The following is a 13,560-nucleotide window of genomic DNA, read 5'->3' as shown; positions in this document are numbered from 1 at the left end:
CACGTAGTAATGTCTGCTTTGTCTAACCAGTACATGTATAGTAACATCAGTTCAATTTAGATACTGGCATATTTTGAGATATAAACATGAAATATAATCACTTGAATATCTTTAAAAAACACACAAAGATTTGACTTAACATAGAAAAGGTAGCCTATACGCAGAAATTAAAAGAAAATCAGAGATAGAAATGAAGTACTTTAGGGCTCATGTCCTTAGATATAAGAGTGACCAGGTATTCTGTGTTATTTTCTTAAGTCAAAACCAAATGCTTTGTATAACTAGACTGAATAGTTTGCCTGCCCTAATAAGGGCCATAGACAAGAAGACATAAACACGAGACATTTATTATCTTACAATTTTAGAAGCAAGGACTTCTGAGGTCATGGTCTGGGCAGCTTGGCTCCTTCTGAGGGCTGTGAGGGAGAAGGCCCTGTGCTTCTGTCTTTGGCTTGTTGATAGTTCAGTTCTCCTTGTGTCTTTAAAGTTTCTTCTGCTTCTTACTCTGTGTCCATATTTACTCTTTTCAAGGTTGCCATTTATATAGCATTTGGCCTGTTAACTGCAAGGTTCAGAAATGGAATCTATTCTTTCTGGCAAGGCTCATGACATCACCTTAAAATATATTTGTGGGGAGCCAGGCAGTGGTGGTGCATACCTTTAATTCTAGCATTCAGGAGGCAGAGGCAGGCAAATCTCTGAGTACAAGGCCAGCCTTATCTACAGAGCAAGTTCCAGGACAGCCAGGGCTACACAGAGAAACCCTCTCTAAAAAAAAGGACCCAAAACAATAAACAACACACACACACACACACACACACACGGAAGTGGGGAGTTCACTTCCTAATCTTTTTGTTGTTGTTGTTTTGTTTTTTTTTTTTTTTTTTGAGACGGGGTTTTTCTTTGTAGCTTTGGTGCCTTTCCTGGAACTCATTCTGTAGCCCAGGCTGACCTCAAACTCACAGAGATCTGCCTGGCTCTGCCTCCGGAGTGCTGGATTAAAGGCATTCACTACCACCACCCTGCTCCTAATCTTTTCTAAATATAAGCAGATATTAAAGGACATGGACTATGAACAGAGTGGAATTATAGTACCTTGAGTACAGCCACAGGCTGTGAACACAACTAGAGAGCTGGGTAGTGTTTAAGGGATGCAAATTGTGGGTGGTTAAAGATGGCACTGGGATCCAGAAATGAATTGAATCAAGGAAGTGCATCCGGGTTTTAGGAGGGCAAGGTGAGGGTATAAAGAGCCTCATCAATAGCATCACTTTCCTGTGCTGATGCTACAAAGACTAAAACAGTTGAGAGCTAAGCTCACTCTTCTTCCTTGGTGGAGCTTAAGCTGGTGAATGTTACAGCAGGATAGGCAAGAAGTCTGCTAGCTGACCCCACACCAGCCATACTTATGCTGGAAGAAAGCCCCACCCTACCCCCCCATCCCCCCCTCCCCACCCCCCTATCCCCCCCCCCACTCCCACCCCGCCCCAGATCAGGCAGACCTCTCTCCTGCAGGAAAATGTTCCTGAGTAACAGTCAGGAACCCTCGCCAGCTGGCCACTCCCTGAAGACACTTTGATCCCTAAAGAAGAGAGGATTGAACTGATGGAAGTATCTGCAGTGATCCTTTTCACATCTGTCAATAAATGCATTCCTCCATCCTCTTTGGCAGGCAGCACCCCTGCCAACTCAAAGTGGCTTCCAGGAAAAGGTGAAACCTTAGAGGCATGCCCTCTCCAGAGAATGAACAGGAGCTGGAGAAGGACCTGAAATCCTACATACAATGGGCCAACACCTCTCTGATGAGTACCTACCTGGGGACAGGGTACCACTGCTACTTCACCTGTATACCACTGTGTCTATTATCCTCTATACTGGGCTGAGTAGGCATGGACCTTTGTCACAAATGCTGACAGAGCATCACATGAAACCAAGGACCTCAAAGTGAGCTAGGGTATGCCTGGGAACTTGGAGACCATAATAGCTTTTCTAGTTAAAGGCTGATTATATGTGGGAAGAGGAGCCCAATTACACAGAGAACTGAGCTCTTAAGCCTAGCATTTTCTTTTGTCAATTAGTTTATGCAATGCAATTACAACAATATCATGAATATTGCATTTAAATACTTTATGGATAGTTACATTCCTGGAATGTAAGTACATTTTGAAGGCATGAGGAACTCAACTCTCTTTATTTGAGGAAATAATGTAGAATATACTACATTCCTCTCTCTGGATCTATGATACACACATACAAGGGAAACAGAATGTCAGGTTTGAATTTGGCCTGCCTCTCCAGCCAGCATAATGTTCATACTGGTCGCAGCTGGAACATTCAACCTTCAATTCTGACTTCTCCATGTTTATGTGTGAAATTGAGACATATACAAAATATACTGAAATCTCCTAACATGGAGTTAAATAAATCATTTATATTTTACCCACATGCTTTTCTTATTTTGCTTCATATAGTCTAATTGACATTTCTAATTTCATATGGAATATCTATTTTTAATTTATTAAAAAACTTACTTAATGATATGGTAAATAATGAAAGACATTTTATTTTAAGTGTAAATTAACACTTTTTTCATTTAGGAACTAATTATATAAATTTCAAAAGCATGATATAATGTATTTATTACTATCACAAAAGTATAGACAATAGACAGATGATAGATAGATAAATTATAGGCAATTAAATAGATTGATAATGGGCAGAGAGATAGAAAAAGGATATACAGATGATAGGTAGGTAGATGATAGAAAGATGATATGTAGAAGATAGATACATGATAGGTAGATGGATAGATCGATGATAGATTAATGATAAACAGATAAATAGATTGATAATAGGTAGAGAGGTAGACAGAGAGATATATAGATGATGGACAGTTAGGTGGATGAAAGACCGATGATTGGTATATAGATAAATGAATACTAGATAGATATATAGACAGATGATAGACAATAGATTGATATACAGATGGATGGATTCTGGAGAGATAATACGCAGTGGTACTTTTTAAGTGTAACTACAACTTATTTCATAAGAAATTTGTTCCCAAAGAAGGCAAATAGAAACCTTATCAGTTTTAGGTACCTGAAGGGCCACATGGAGAGAGAGAGAGACCTTTATAGTTATCCCCAGAGAAGAGAGCACTGCTAAGCTTCCCATACGCTGCTTAAAGCTGGCATTTGAAGGTGAGTTGGTAGGGCAGAGGGCTCAGAGCTCCTTTTGGCTTCTTGGCACCCAAAGGGTCAGGAGCTTGGGAAACTTATAGGATACAACTACAGATTTCTGTTCATCCCATTCACATCTATGAGTTCCTTTAGTAATGGAATTGAATTTCATCTTCTCCATAAATCTCTGCCCACATGCCCAGCACAGAGCTGCTGCTGCGGAGGGAGCCTGGAAAAGTTGGTTTGACGAATGGATGGGGTTGTAAGGAGAGGGAAACCTTTTTATTTTTATCTTTTTTAAATACAAGGTAATCACCAGTAGTTTTGAGTAAGATCCAAAGGAGAAACATCATCAAGAACCTCAGAGGGCCAGCTAGCTTTGGTCCCACCTTTTAGATATTTTAGGATATCTAAAATCAAAAGGAGTGCCATGTTTTTTTATTGCCTGAAGGTATTGCAGTTGAAGTAGAATGAAATAATGTGAACAAGGAGACCACTTAGATCCTGCCACGTGGCAGTTTCTATGGCACTAATGTGAATAATTTGGGGCAAAGTTTGACAGAAGATGACAAATCAAAGTAGTATGTTGTTTATAGCTGTTAATCCAACCCAGGAATGGGATTCTCAGCCACATGTGCAAAATACCCTTTGACAGCCACCCTTCATCCTCACCAGCTAAGCACCTCGGCTCCATTTTATCCTCCTCTGCACAGAGCCAACCTGGTCCTCAGCTGTCATTGGCTCAGTGTCTAGAGTTCAGAATGCATTGAGAGTCTAACAGTTTTACAACTTATTTTCAAGTTCGAAGAAAAGCAGACATGAAGTTAAAGAAGACTTTTAAATAAACAAGAATAATGAAGTTATCTTTACACTAATAGCATCATAAAGTACAATTTTAATTCGTGTATATCTTAGTCCATTTTTGTTACCCTAACAAAAGAGTAGAGACAGTGTTATATTGGTGAAATTATTAAGGCCACTCCACGTAGTTTAAAGGATATTTATTTAATGGCATAACTTACAAATTAAGGGATAGGTAGGTTGCGGGGTCTGGGGAAGGTGTATCGCAATCCAGCGGTGTTCTCTGGAGCTCTGCTGGGTCTACCTCCACTGTTCAGGGTCCCGGAACAGAGAGAGCGCTGGCCCATCCAGATCTCCAGTCTCCAGGCGCCTCCCCTGGCCCCGCCTCGTAGGTGTGACAGTTGCCAGAGTCTCAATGGGGGTTGGAACTTCCAGATCAAAGCTGTAATGGTCACCCACTACAGTGCTACTTACAAAGTGAACAAACTGTAGTCACAACAGAGTTCTGGAGACTAAAGCCCAAGCCTGTGGTACAGATTTCTTGTAAGGACTTCCCCTAGACTGTATCACCTGAAGTGAGTTGCAGTGGCCAGAGCAAGGGCTAGGGCAATCCAGCTTAGCTCAAACTATGAAGGGACTGAATAGCCTTATGCTTTTTCTTTTATTATTTTATTTTATTTGTGTGTTAGGTGTGTGTGTGTGTGTGTGTGTGTGTGTGTGTGTGTGTGTGTGTGTACTTATATAGAACATACCACTTAAGTAAAACAAGCCAGGTCTGTGTGTGGATGTGGTATATGCATGTGTGTGTGAAGATGTGCTTGCCTATGCCTACGTGTGCTCATGGGGAACCAGAGAAAGACATCAGGTATCCTCCTCCATTGCTCTCCACCTCCCCCCCCCACCTTGGGACATGGACTCTCATTCAACCTTGAGCTTGCCAGACTGGCTGATCAGTGAGTCTATCTCTGCCACTCTCACTGCCCCATTCTGGCACTGGGGCTGCAGCCATGCCCAGCATTTATCTGAGTGACACAGCAAACTCAGACTTGTCCTCAAACTTTTGTGGGCTTACTGCCATTTTAACCACTCTCAGGAGAATGACTAAGCATTCACAGAGAACCATCTTAACCCCTTCCATGGGCCCAACCTCAGTGGCCCAAAGACCTTCCCCTGGGCATCACCCATTAAAAACAACTTGCCAGCAGTGGTGAAGGCCTTTAATCCCAGCACTAAGGAGGCAGAGGCAGGAGGATCTCTGTGAGTTCAAGGCCAGCCTGGTCTACAGAGTGATATCCACGTCAGGCTCCAAAACTACACAGAGAAACCCTGTCTCAAAAAACCACCACCACCAACAACAACAACAAAACAAAACAAAAAATCCACCCTTTTTCTCCACATGAAGCCACCTTTGGGATTAAGCCTTTAAAAAACGGGCCATTTGTGCTTGTGGTGGTGGGAAATCCAACCATTTTTAAATCTTAGCAAGTGAAAATGAAGGGGCTTATAGAGTCACAAGTCCAAATTTAGCCCTGTGATCACACAAGACAAGAAGAAATCAGGTCACATTTTCAGAGAAAAGAAAATCATCACATAACCTCTTAATCATAGAAGGGTGGATTGTTTGTACATGAGTATCGACAGATTGGGATTTGGGATGGGCTGCAGGGCAGGCAAATGATGGTCATCGAGTTGGAAGGACATCCCAGCCTTCATGTTTGTGAACATGACCCTGGCTTCCTCTCTCCTAAGCAGACAACTCTGGCTAATTAGCAAATCAAAAGAAACAGAAACAGTCTTAGACCCCAGCACAATCGAATTAGTGGAGTGATTTGAGGGTGCCATTTCACACAGTGTAATCATGCTCTCTTTGTTGTGGTCCAAAGGAGTGAAAATTATCCTGCAACCCCAAAGCATTCCCTGTAACCAACCGGCTCAAAGGACGGCTTCATTTCCTATCAGTTTGCTTCAATTTTAGATGATGGCTTTTGATGAAGACAGGAATACACAATGCACAATTAAGCAATATCCATCAAGCCTCTCCTACAAGGAGGACCTTTTAAAAATACATTTGACTTTTAGGGTGATTCAGCACAGAGAGCCATTAGCACACCATCTAAATCAGGACCTGGAAAGTTTATTAAAATTGGATTTTTAACCTGATCCCAATTTCTACTGCTTGTAAAGAATCCCACTGGACTCCTTAAAATTCAGGCTATTAACCTGAAAGACTCAAACATCCATTATGAGAAGAGAGGATATAGGGCAGCCCTTTAGGCAGAGATCGTAGGTAAGATTCCTCTGAGTTTGGTCAAATAGTGAGTGTGAATCCTCAGTCCTCAGAAGAAGCAGGTTCACTCCATTCCTCCTCTCCCTGCCTCCTCTCCCCCTGATCTTCTCCTCATCCATCACATATCTGGAAGACAGGAAAAGTATACCAACAACAAGAAACATAATTAAATCATTCAGTTGTTGAGAACACTGGACTATGAGCCTAGTTTTAACTGGAAGGGGAGCTTTCTAAATTAACTGCTTTAGCTGGTGCACTAACTCACAACTGAAAAACAGAGAAGGTCTAATGATCCCTGGGAATGGCTAAGAGAAATGTATTAGTGTGTCACCTTAAACAAGTAAACAGGTTCCTTTCTGTGTGGAATAAGTTATCCTACTTGTAAAGTAGGAATTTTTTTGTTTCTAATAAGGTTGCTGTAAGAACAGCAGTAGATGCATGCTGGGAAGAGGAATCAAAAAGTGAAGTGCTTGCCCTGCAAGTATAAGGACCTGAGCTTGGATCCCCAGTGCATCTGTGACTCCAGTGCTGAGGATAGAAGGAGGAAGGCAGAGCCTTGGTGTGGTGGGGGAGGGTAGACCCTGGCCAGTCAGTCTAGGGAAGTGGTAATTTTCAGGTTTAGTGAGAGAACATGTCTCAAAAAATAAGGGGTCAAGACATCGAAAAGGTACCCAATCCAATCAACTTTTGGCCTTCATATATACTATAACAAGTATACCTGTATATCACACACACACACACACACACACACACACACACACACACACACACACACACACACACACACTGGGCACTTGCAGAGTACATAATTCATTCTGCACAGCACCTGGCTCAAATCTTGGCTCTATCTTAAATGCTATTATTGCAGATTGTTGACCAAAGTCATAGGGTCACCAGCCTTTGTTTCCTTCTCACGGCTTTAGCTTTGATCTGTGGACAGAGTTTAAAGTTTAGCCAGGATGAATGAGTCTCTGCAAAGGTGCCTTGTACACATAAGCCTTACCGCTCCTTGAGACGGTGACATCTTAATGTTCCATTTCTCTCTCATATCAAGTTTCCAGAAACTGTAATAGCAGCGTGAATACTAGTGGTGTAGAAATCATTTGCAATACACTCTTGTTTTCTAGTTGGTGGGACTGGCTTGGGTCATAGCACCATGAGCGACAGCTGGTTTTCTGAAGTTGGTTCCTAGCATATCTCTTATGGGCCTCCATTCTCACACCCACCATACTGATATGGAAACTTGTCAGAACCAAATCAAACCATCTTTAAAATATCAAATATGTAAATTTAAAAAATTTATGTTTAATTTTAGAGGTGTGTGTGTGTGTGTATGTGTGTGTGTATGAGTGTGTGTGTGTGTGCTTGTGTGTGCACACTTGCATGTTAGGAGAGCAATGCCTGTCAGGTTAGAAAAGGGTGTTGGATGCACTAAAGTTACAGGTAATGTGAACCCTCTATCCTAGGAATAGAACACTTGTCTACTGCTGGAACAATGCTAGCTCTTAACTAGTAAGCCATATCTCCAGCCCCTACAGACTGCTTTTATGTTTCTGTTTGTGTATTTGCTGGGGTTTTTGTGGATGTTGTTATTTGGGGTTTTGTTCGTTAGTTTGCTTTTGTTTCTTGTTTTATCCCTTAGGTTATATGTCAGACAACCTACAAAGGGTTGGTAAGAGATAATTATGTCATGGTTGCTCATGCCCAAGTCTCTTCTAATCAACCGGAGAAGCCAGATGCAAAAGCAGCTCTGTTCAATGCAGTATTAGAGCTGATACAGCAGAGCTGAGATCTATACTGAATGAGCAGAAGCCAGGCCCAGAAAACATCTAGGAGAGGGCTCAAAGTCTAAGCTCATGCAGCCAAAGAACAGCAAAAAATTCCATTGGTATTTTTATTTACCTAAATCTAAGAACATTGATATTGATCAGTAAGTGTTTGAGGAAATTGTGGTGGGAGGGCAATTGTGATGCCTGTGCTTCAACTCTTACCACTTGAGGAACATGCCTAGAGTCACTTCTGCAAAGGGAGGTAACTAACGGAGACTCAGAGCCCAGGGCTGGGATTTTAGCTTCTTTTGAGGTTTTGTGGTAGGTAATCAAGAAAGCTGGTTAATTGGCCTCTGACTTCCAGGGTGTGGATAGAAGAATCCTTTCTAATCTCCCTTTGTGTCTCGGGGATGACTTGTGGAATTCTTACCGTGTGTGAAATACTTTGAACTCATAGGAAAAATGACCTTTACCAACTTAGGGCATCAATACCCCTCCCTGTGTTTAAGGACTCCAGATCTTCACTGTGCTTGGCGTCTGGTAGAAGCTTATGGAGAACATAATTGATAATTGGCTACCCTATAATCTAAGCTCTCCATTTGGCCACGACAGCCATTTATAGGATTTTACACAACTTGGTAAAATGTCTCTAAATCTAATGTAAACTAATGTAAATTTTACATGACGAGACTTTTCAAGATGCATACTTAAAGTGACTTTTGTAAATGCACTTTTTTTTTTTTTTTTTTTTTTTTTTTACCTGAAATGGGCATGTCAGATTTACATTTCCTCAGATTAATTGGCCATGGTCTCCAAGATGCTTCTGGCTTTATCCACAATATACTGTACTGGGTATTCCTTTGCTTTCTAAAAGGAATGAGGCTAACCTTTGCACCAGTTAAGTGGTCAATTTCCTAAAGAAAATTTCCCCCTCAGATGAGAGAATATTGATTCTAGAAATGCAAATGATAAATGTTTCTATTCTAATTTTTAAGATATGGAAGATATTAAAAGCTAAGGAAGTTGTTTTGATTTGTATCTGGCTCCCTCTTGAAGACCTCCTCCTTTTCACCCCCACCCTCTTCCCGCCCCTCTTTTCTTTTGGTAACCTGCTTTGGAAGGCGACTTGCTTTGGCTGAAGCAGTTCAGTGTCTCCAAGGAGATTCCAGCTCCGCTGCCCTCCACTTCTTAAATTGAGTCACAATATGCAGGGTGGCTTTCACACAAAACCTCTCAGCTTTGGAACGCAGGAAGACCTTGATTAGTTTCAGAGGTGAAATTTGCCAACCTAGTTACTTTTGCTAAAGGAGAGCTGAATCCTCCGCGCTCGCCTTGTTAAGTTCCAATCATCTTTTTTTGAGGCGAAACCGAAGCAGAGAGAGTGTTTTATCGCGGAACTGCACACTCTGAAGCTAGCTCTTCTAACGCCTTCTGTCCCCGCTGCAGCGCAAGATGGAGCGAAGGGCTCAGGAGACGTCCAGGTCTGTGCACCAAGCACAAGAAGCCTAAGGCGAGTCACCTGGAACGCTGACGCGAACACACGTGGGTACTGCGAGGGTCTTAGGGACCACGCGAAGTTTGCGAAAGGGGTAATGGACCCCGGTTCAGAGCCAGCGGGGGTCAGAGAGCGCACTGGGAGTCCAGGGTTTGCAAGGTTGATGAAGTCACCCAAGCCACACGTCCCACCCTCTAAGCTGCGCTAGTCTCTCCCCTTAAACTGAAATCCAAGGAGCCGCCGCACTGGGTGAGCAGCGGAGACCGCTCCTTCGGGACCGAGAAGCGGCAAAAGCCAGGTGCTAGGCTGGGTCGCTGGAAGTCGGCAGGCAGGGACACACGGGGAAGCGGGACTCAGGGCAGCACCGGAGCCAAAGCGGCAGCAGTGGGCGCTAGCGATCCTCTTCTGCCCTCCGCGCTCTCCCCGAGCGTCGGCCTCCACTGTCCCCTCCTCCGGCTTCTGCTCCTCCTCCTGCTCCTCCCATCTTCGGATCCCGGCACTAAAACGTCTGTCTGCAAGGTCCTCTGAGCGCTGCAGCCACGAGCTGCCGCCACCGCCGGATCTCTCTCGGTGAGTGCTTGTGTCCTTTCCCGGCTCGTCCGCCTGGAGGTGACTGGAGATTTGCTCCAAGGGGATCAGATGCTCGGAGGTGGTGCTGCCCATGGCCCGGCCGGAGAGAAGATTGAGGGCGCCTGACCGGCTGGACGGGTAAACGACTCAGGTGAGCGCTGCGCGCAAGGGGTAAAGGTGTCAGGCTGGGGAGTGGCCGGTGAGGGTTGCCTAGGCGCCTTCTTCTTCTGGCGTCCCGACTTAGGGCAAGTGTAAAGCCTAAGAGGAGTGAAGGATGAAGCAGTTAGAGTGGAGAGTACACGGAAGGAAGACTCGGGGTTTTCGAATCCTCCTGTCTCCTGCCCTGGAACTGCATCTCTAGAATTCACGAGATGGACTCTAAGGGACCGGAGTTTCTGACTCTTAAAAGACGGGAACTTGCGTCCCTACCTGACTCAGGAGGGTCGTCGTTGTCCGTTGCTCGGCGCCGCTGATTCTCTCTAGGACCCTGTGCAAGTGCAGCTGGAGCGCAGCGCTTGCCGAACCGGGGTACCACTAGGGGCGGAGAACTGGGCAGCGGGGACAGCTGACTGGAGTCACTCCGGGATGGGGCATCTGGGATGTGGAAGCCTTGGTCTGGTGTGCCTTTGCGTTCAGTAGCTGTAATGGGGAGACCGATCATCTCCCGGGGTAATCGAAGAGGAAGGTGGCAGGCAGGACTGTAAGTATTAAGAAAGCCAGTTACAAACCGCAGTTGAATTTTCATGTTACTTTTTACTTTTTTTTTTTTCCCCACCTGGGTTTCTATTTCGGGAACCGCCGACTGAGGAGGTGGATGGGCGGGGGTGATGTTAAAGGATGTCGGGACACGAACCAGAGAAGCCTGTATTTAGAACGAGCAGGGCTTACTCATAGCCCGACATCTTCAGGTGAACCCCATACACCCGCCTTTGCAGCAGTGGACTCCACTGCTTCCCCCTCTGGAACCTGCCTTTCCTGGAACTGGAGGGCCAGCTCTCCGAACCTGGGGCTCAAGCCAGTGGTGAGATGGAGAAAGCAACGCTGAAGCCAGATGTGGGCCAAGGATTGGTGGGTTGTGACAGACTCGGCAATTATTTGTGGGTGCTTCAGATCATGTATTGGCACAACCTGAGCTAAGGGGGCACCTGATCTTATTTGCACAGGCAGGGCTTTCCTCCGGACCCGGAGTAGCACCTTTTCTCTCTAACTCCCACTATGCAGAAGCTGTGGTATCCTTGCTTCGCCTTGCCTTGCGCGAGACTTACTCCTCCTCTTCCCTCTGCGTTATGTTATCCTGGGCTATTTTTATCCATAACTGTGCTAAGATGCTCTGGGGGGATCCCAAGGAGGCAACTATGGATCCACCGTCTTGAAGCTGCTCTCCAAGAAGCAGTCTCTAGTAAGCCAGGAATTGGGGTGAGGAGACGAGAAAGTGGACAAGAGAAAAGGGAGAGCGCGCATCCCTGCTTCAGTCTGAGCTCACCATTCTCAAGGAGAGCTCCACCAGCGCCCAAGCCTGACCCAGCCCCTAGCCCCTGCCACCCCTGGGGAGCAGGCCCCAGCACAGTCCCCACGTGCCCCAGCCCTGGGTGTTTGACCAGCTGCTGGAGAGAAAACAAAGTCCTGTGGTCTCAGCTTTGCTCTCAAATCACGATGTATTTGTTGAAATTCAATTACCAGCTTACACCTAGGAGTTAATTCCAGGAAATCTATATTTAACTGTAGTTTTTAATAAAAGGAAATAGAGAAAGCTCAACTTCTGCACCCCCAACCACTGCCTTTCTAAAGTACTCATTCCTTTTGACCCTAGGAATTATTACTCTTGCTTTCTACTTTCCCAGCCAGTTAGAATTAGCCGGACCTTCCAAAATTCCAGATGAACGCTTAAGCTTCAAATCATTGTGCTGTTCTTTTTTCCAGCATGCTTAGATTTTTCCACTCACAGAACTGGAAAAATAATGTGGAAATGGACCATTGTGTTATGTAAGGTTACCCCCACCCCGAACACCACCCCTCTCTACAGCCAGGTATGAGAAGGTGAACTTTTCAAAGAGCCTCCATGGCGTCAGTTACCCGTCTAACTCTTGTTCGACAGGGATGGACAACTTCCTGACTAAGCACTCTTAAGTCTCTGCAGTTAATTAGCCAGCAGCCAGAGAAGATGTCTTAGTGAGCAGGGCCGAGCTATGCTTCTGGGCTTCACATCCTATGCCAAGCTGCTGTGCATTGCATGTCTTTAAGATGGGAAATTTTGAACAGGGAAACTGGTGAGGAAGTGATGCCTTGGTCTTGCAAGGGGAATTTTGGACACATTGAGGGCTCTTGCTGGTGTAGGAGCAGAGGCGCTCTCTCCAGCGGATTATCCTCTTCCTACAGCTTGTTAAGCAGAGTAAGCTTTGCCTTACTCAAACTCCTTTATATAGCTGAGACCTGTGTTTTCATCCTCAAGAGAAATTCTCTGCCTTGAAAAATCCCAGGGATTCTCTGAAGGGAAAAGCTTCATGGGAGCTTTTCTTGTCTTAAGTAAAAATTCAGTGGCAATTTGAAAGCAGCTGGGAATGGCTTGGCTGGTAGGTGCTGCTTAACTTTGTGCTCTGCCTTTCTGAGACCAGGAACACACACTGGGTGGCACACAGCTACCAGCAGGACTGAGACATGTTCTCTCCTAGGTGATTAGATTTGGAGGCAGGGGTGGTCAAACATGTGGATGCTTTCATGAGTTTTAACCTGTGCCTGTCACGCACAAGTGTCTAGACACCAGTTCCAGGGCCCGAGTTTCGAAGTGTAGAACTTTCCTGGCCACTCTGTGACAAGTGTACTAGCTTCCTCGATGTTGCCAAAGGTAGGGACTTTCCAGCTGAGGTTAGAAAAGGCTAACACCGCTGTTCCCTAGTCCCCCGCCTGGGCATGGGCCTTCTGCTTTCTGCCAGGCTGCCCTTCTGGAAAGAGAAAACAAGAGACTGCAGACTGGGTAAAGCCAACTTCTGGCCCTATGACCTTAACCCAACTGTTTTCTCTTTCTAAACCTCACAGTCTTTCCTGCAGATTAGTGACTGGAGGATGATTAAGAGGAAGTGATAAAATACACATGAAAGATACTTCGCCGACAATAACCTACTACAATAACACTTGTGAAATTTTGTTTATCTAAAATGCCTTTCTGGCATTTTTATTTTATATCTGCTCAGTGTTCATGTTAATTGTAATTGAAGTATGACCGAGTTATCACAGGAACTAAACATTAAATGAGGACAAATTTAAATAAGCTTCATCTTATGGGCTCTCTACATGAATTACATCAACACTGAGCCCTACTGTTTCTAAGAATTATAATTTTAATTTTCAGGATCAATATTCAGTTTTAGAGTTGCTTTGTCTTCTTTGTCTTTGTGAGACAGTCATGTATCCTGGCCTTGCCTCAAATTTGCTATGTAGCTAAAGATGACCTTGGACATC

At 44.6% G+C, this 13,560-nt stretch overlaps 2 protein-coding genes across 3 annotated transcripts in view; one reads left to right on the top strand and one right to left on the bottom strand.

The window, feature by feature from the left end:
• Positions 1-4,198: 4,198 nt before the first annotated feature.
• Positions 4,199-10,197, bottom strand: LOC143267590 (uncharacterized). Its single transcript, XM_076546195.1, has 2 exons — positions 9,149-10,197; positions 4,199-6,396 (listed from the first exon to the last, which is right to left on the bottom strand). The coding sequence occupies exon 1, from the start codon at positions 10,195-10,197 to the stop codon at positions 9,739-9,741; it is 459 nt and encodes a 152-aa protein (XP_076402310.1). The 3' UTR covers positions 4,199-6,396; positions 9,149-9,738.
• The window catches only part of Hs3st1 (heparan sulfate-glucosamine 3-sulfotransferase 1), a 31,063-nt gene continuing 27,619 nt past the window's right edge, over positions 10,117-13,560 (top strand). Inside the window, exon 1 of one of the 2 annotated variants that reach the window (XM_006992258.4) lies at positions 10,117-10,255. The gene's annotated coding sequence lies outside the window, so the exon portion shown is untranslated. Of the gene's footprint in view, positions 10,256-10,320; positions 10,805-13,560 lie in introns of those variants that run through there. The other variant, XM_015985878.3, reaches the window with a different exon arrangement.

Source organism: Peromyscus maniculatus, chromosome 10 (assembly GCF_049852395.1).
Source record: "Peromyscus maniculatus bairdii isolate BWxNUB_F1_BW_parent chromosome 10, HU_Pman_BW_mat_3.1, whole genome shotgun sequence".
NCBI lineage: Eukaryota > Metazoa > Chordata > Mammalia > Rodentia > Cricetidae > Peromyscus > Peromyscus maniculatus.
This window is presented reverse-complemented; position numbering and strand designations above follow the sequence as displayed.

Coding starts and splice junctions, on each gene's coding strand:
- LOC143267590 (XM_076546195.1), bottom strand. CDS start 10,197: ATGGGCAGCACCACCTCCGAGCATCTGATCCCCTTGGAGCAAATCTCC.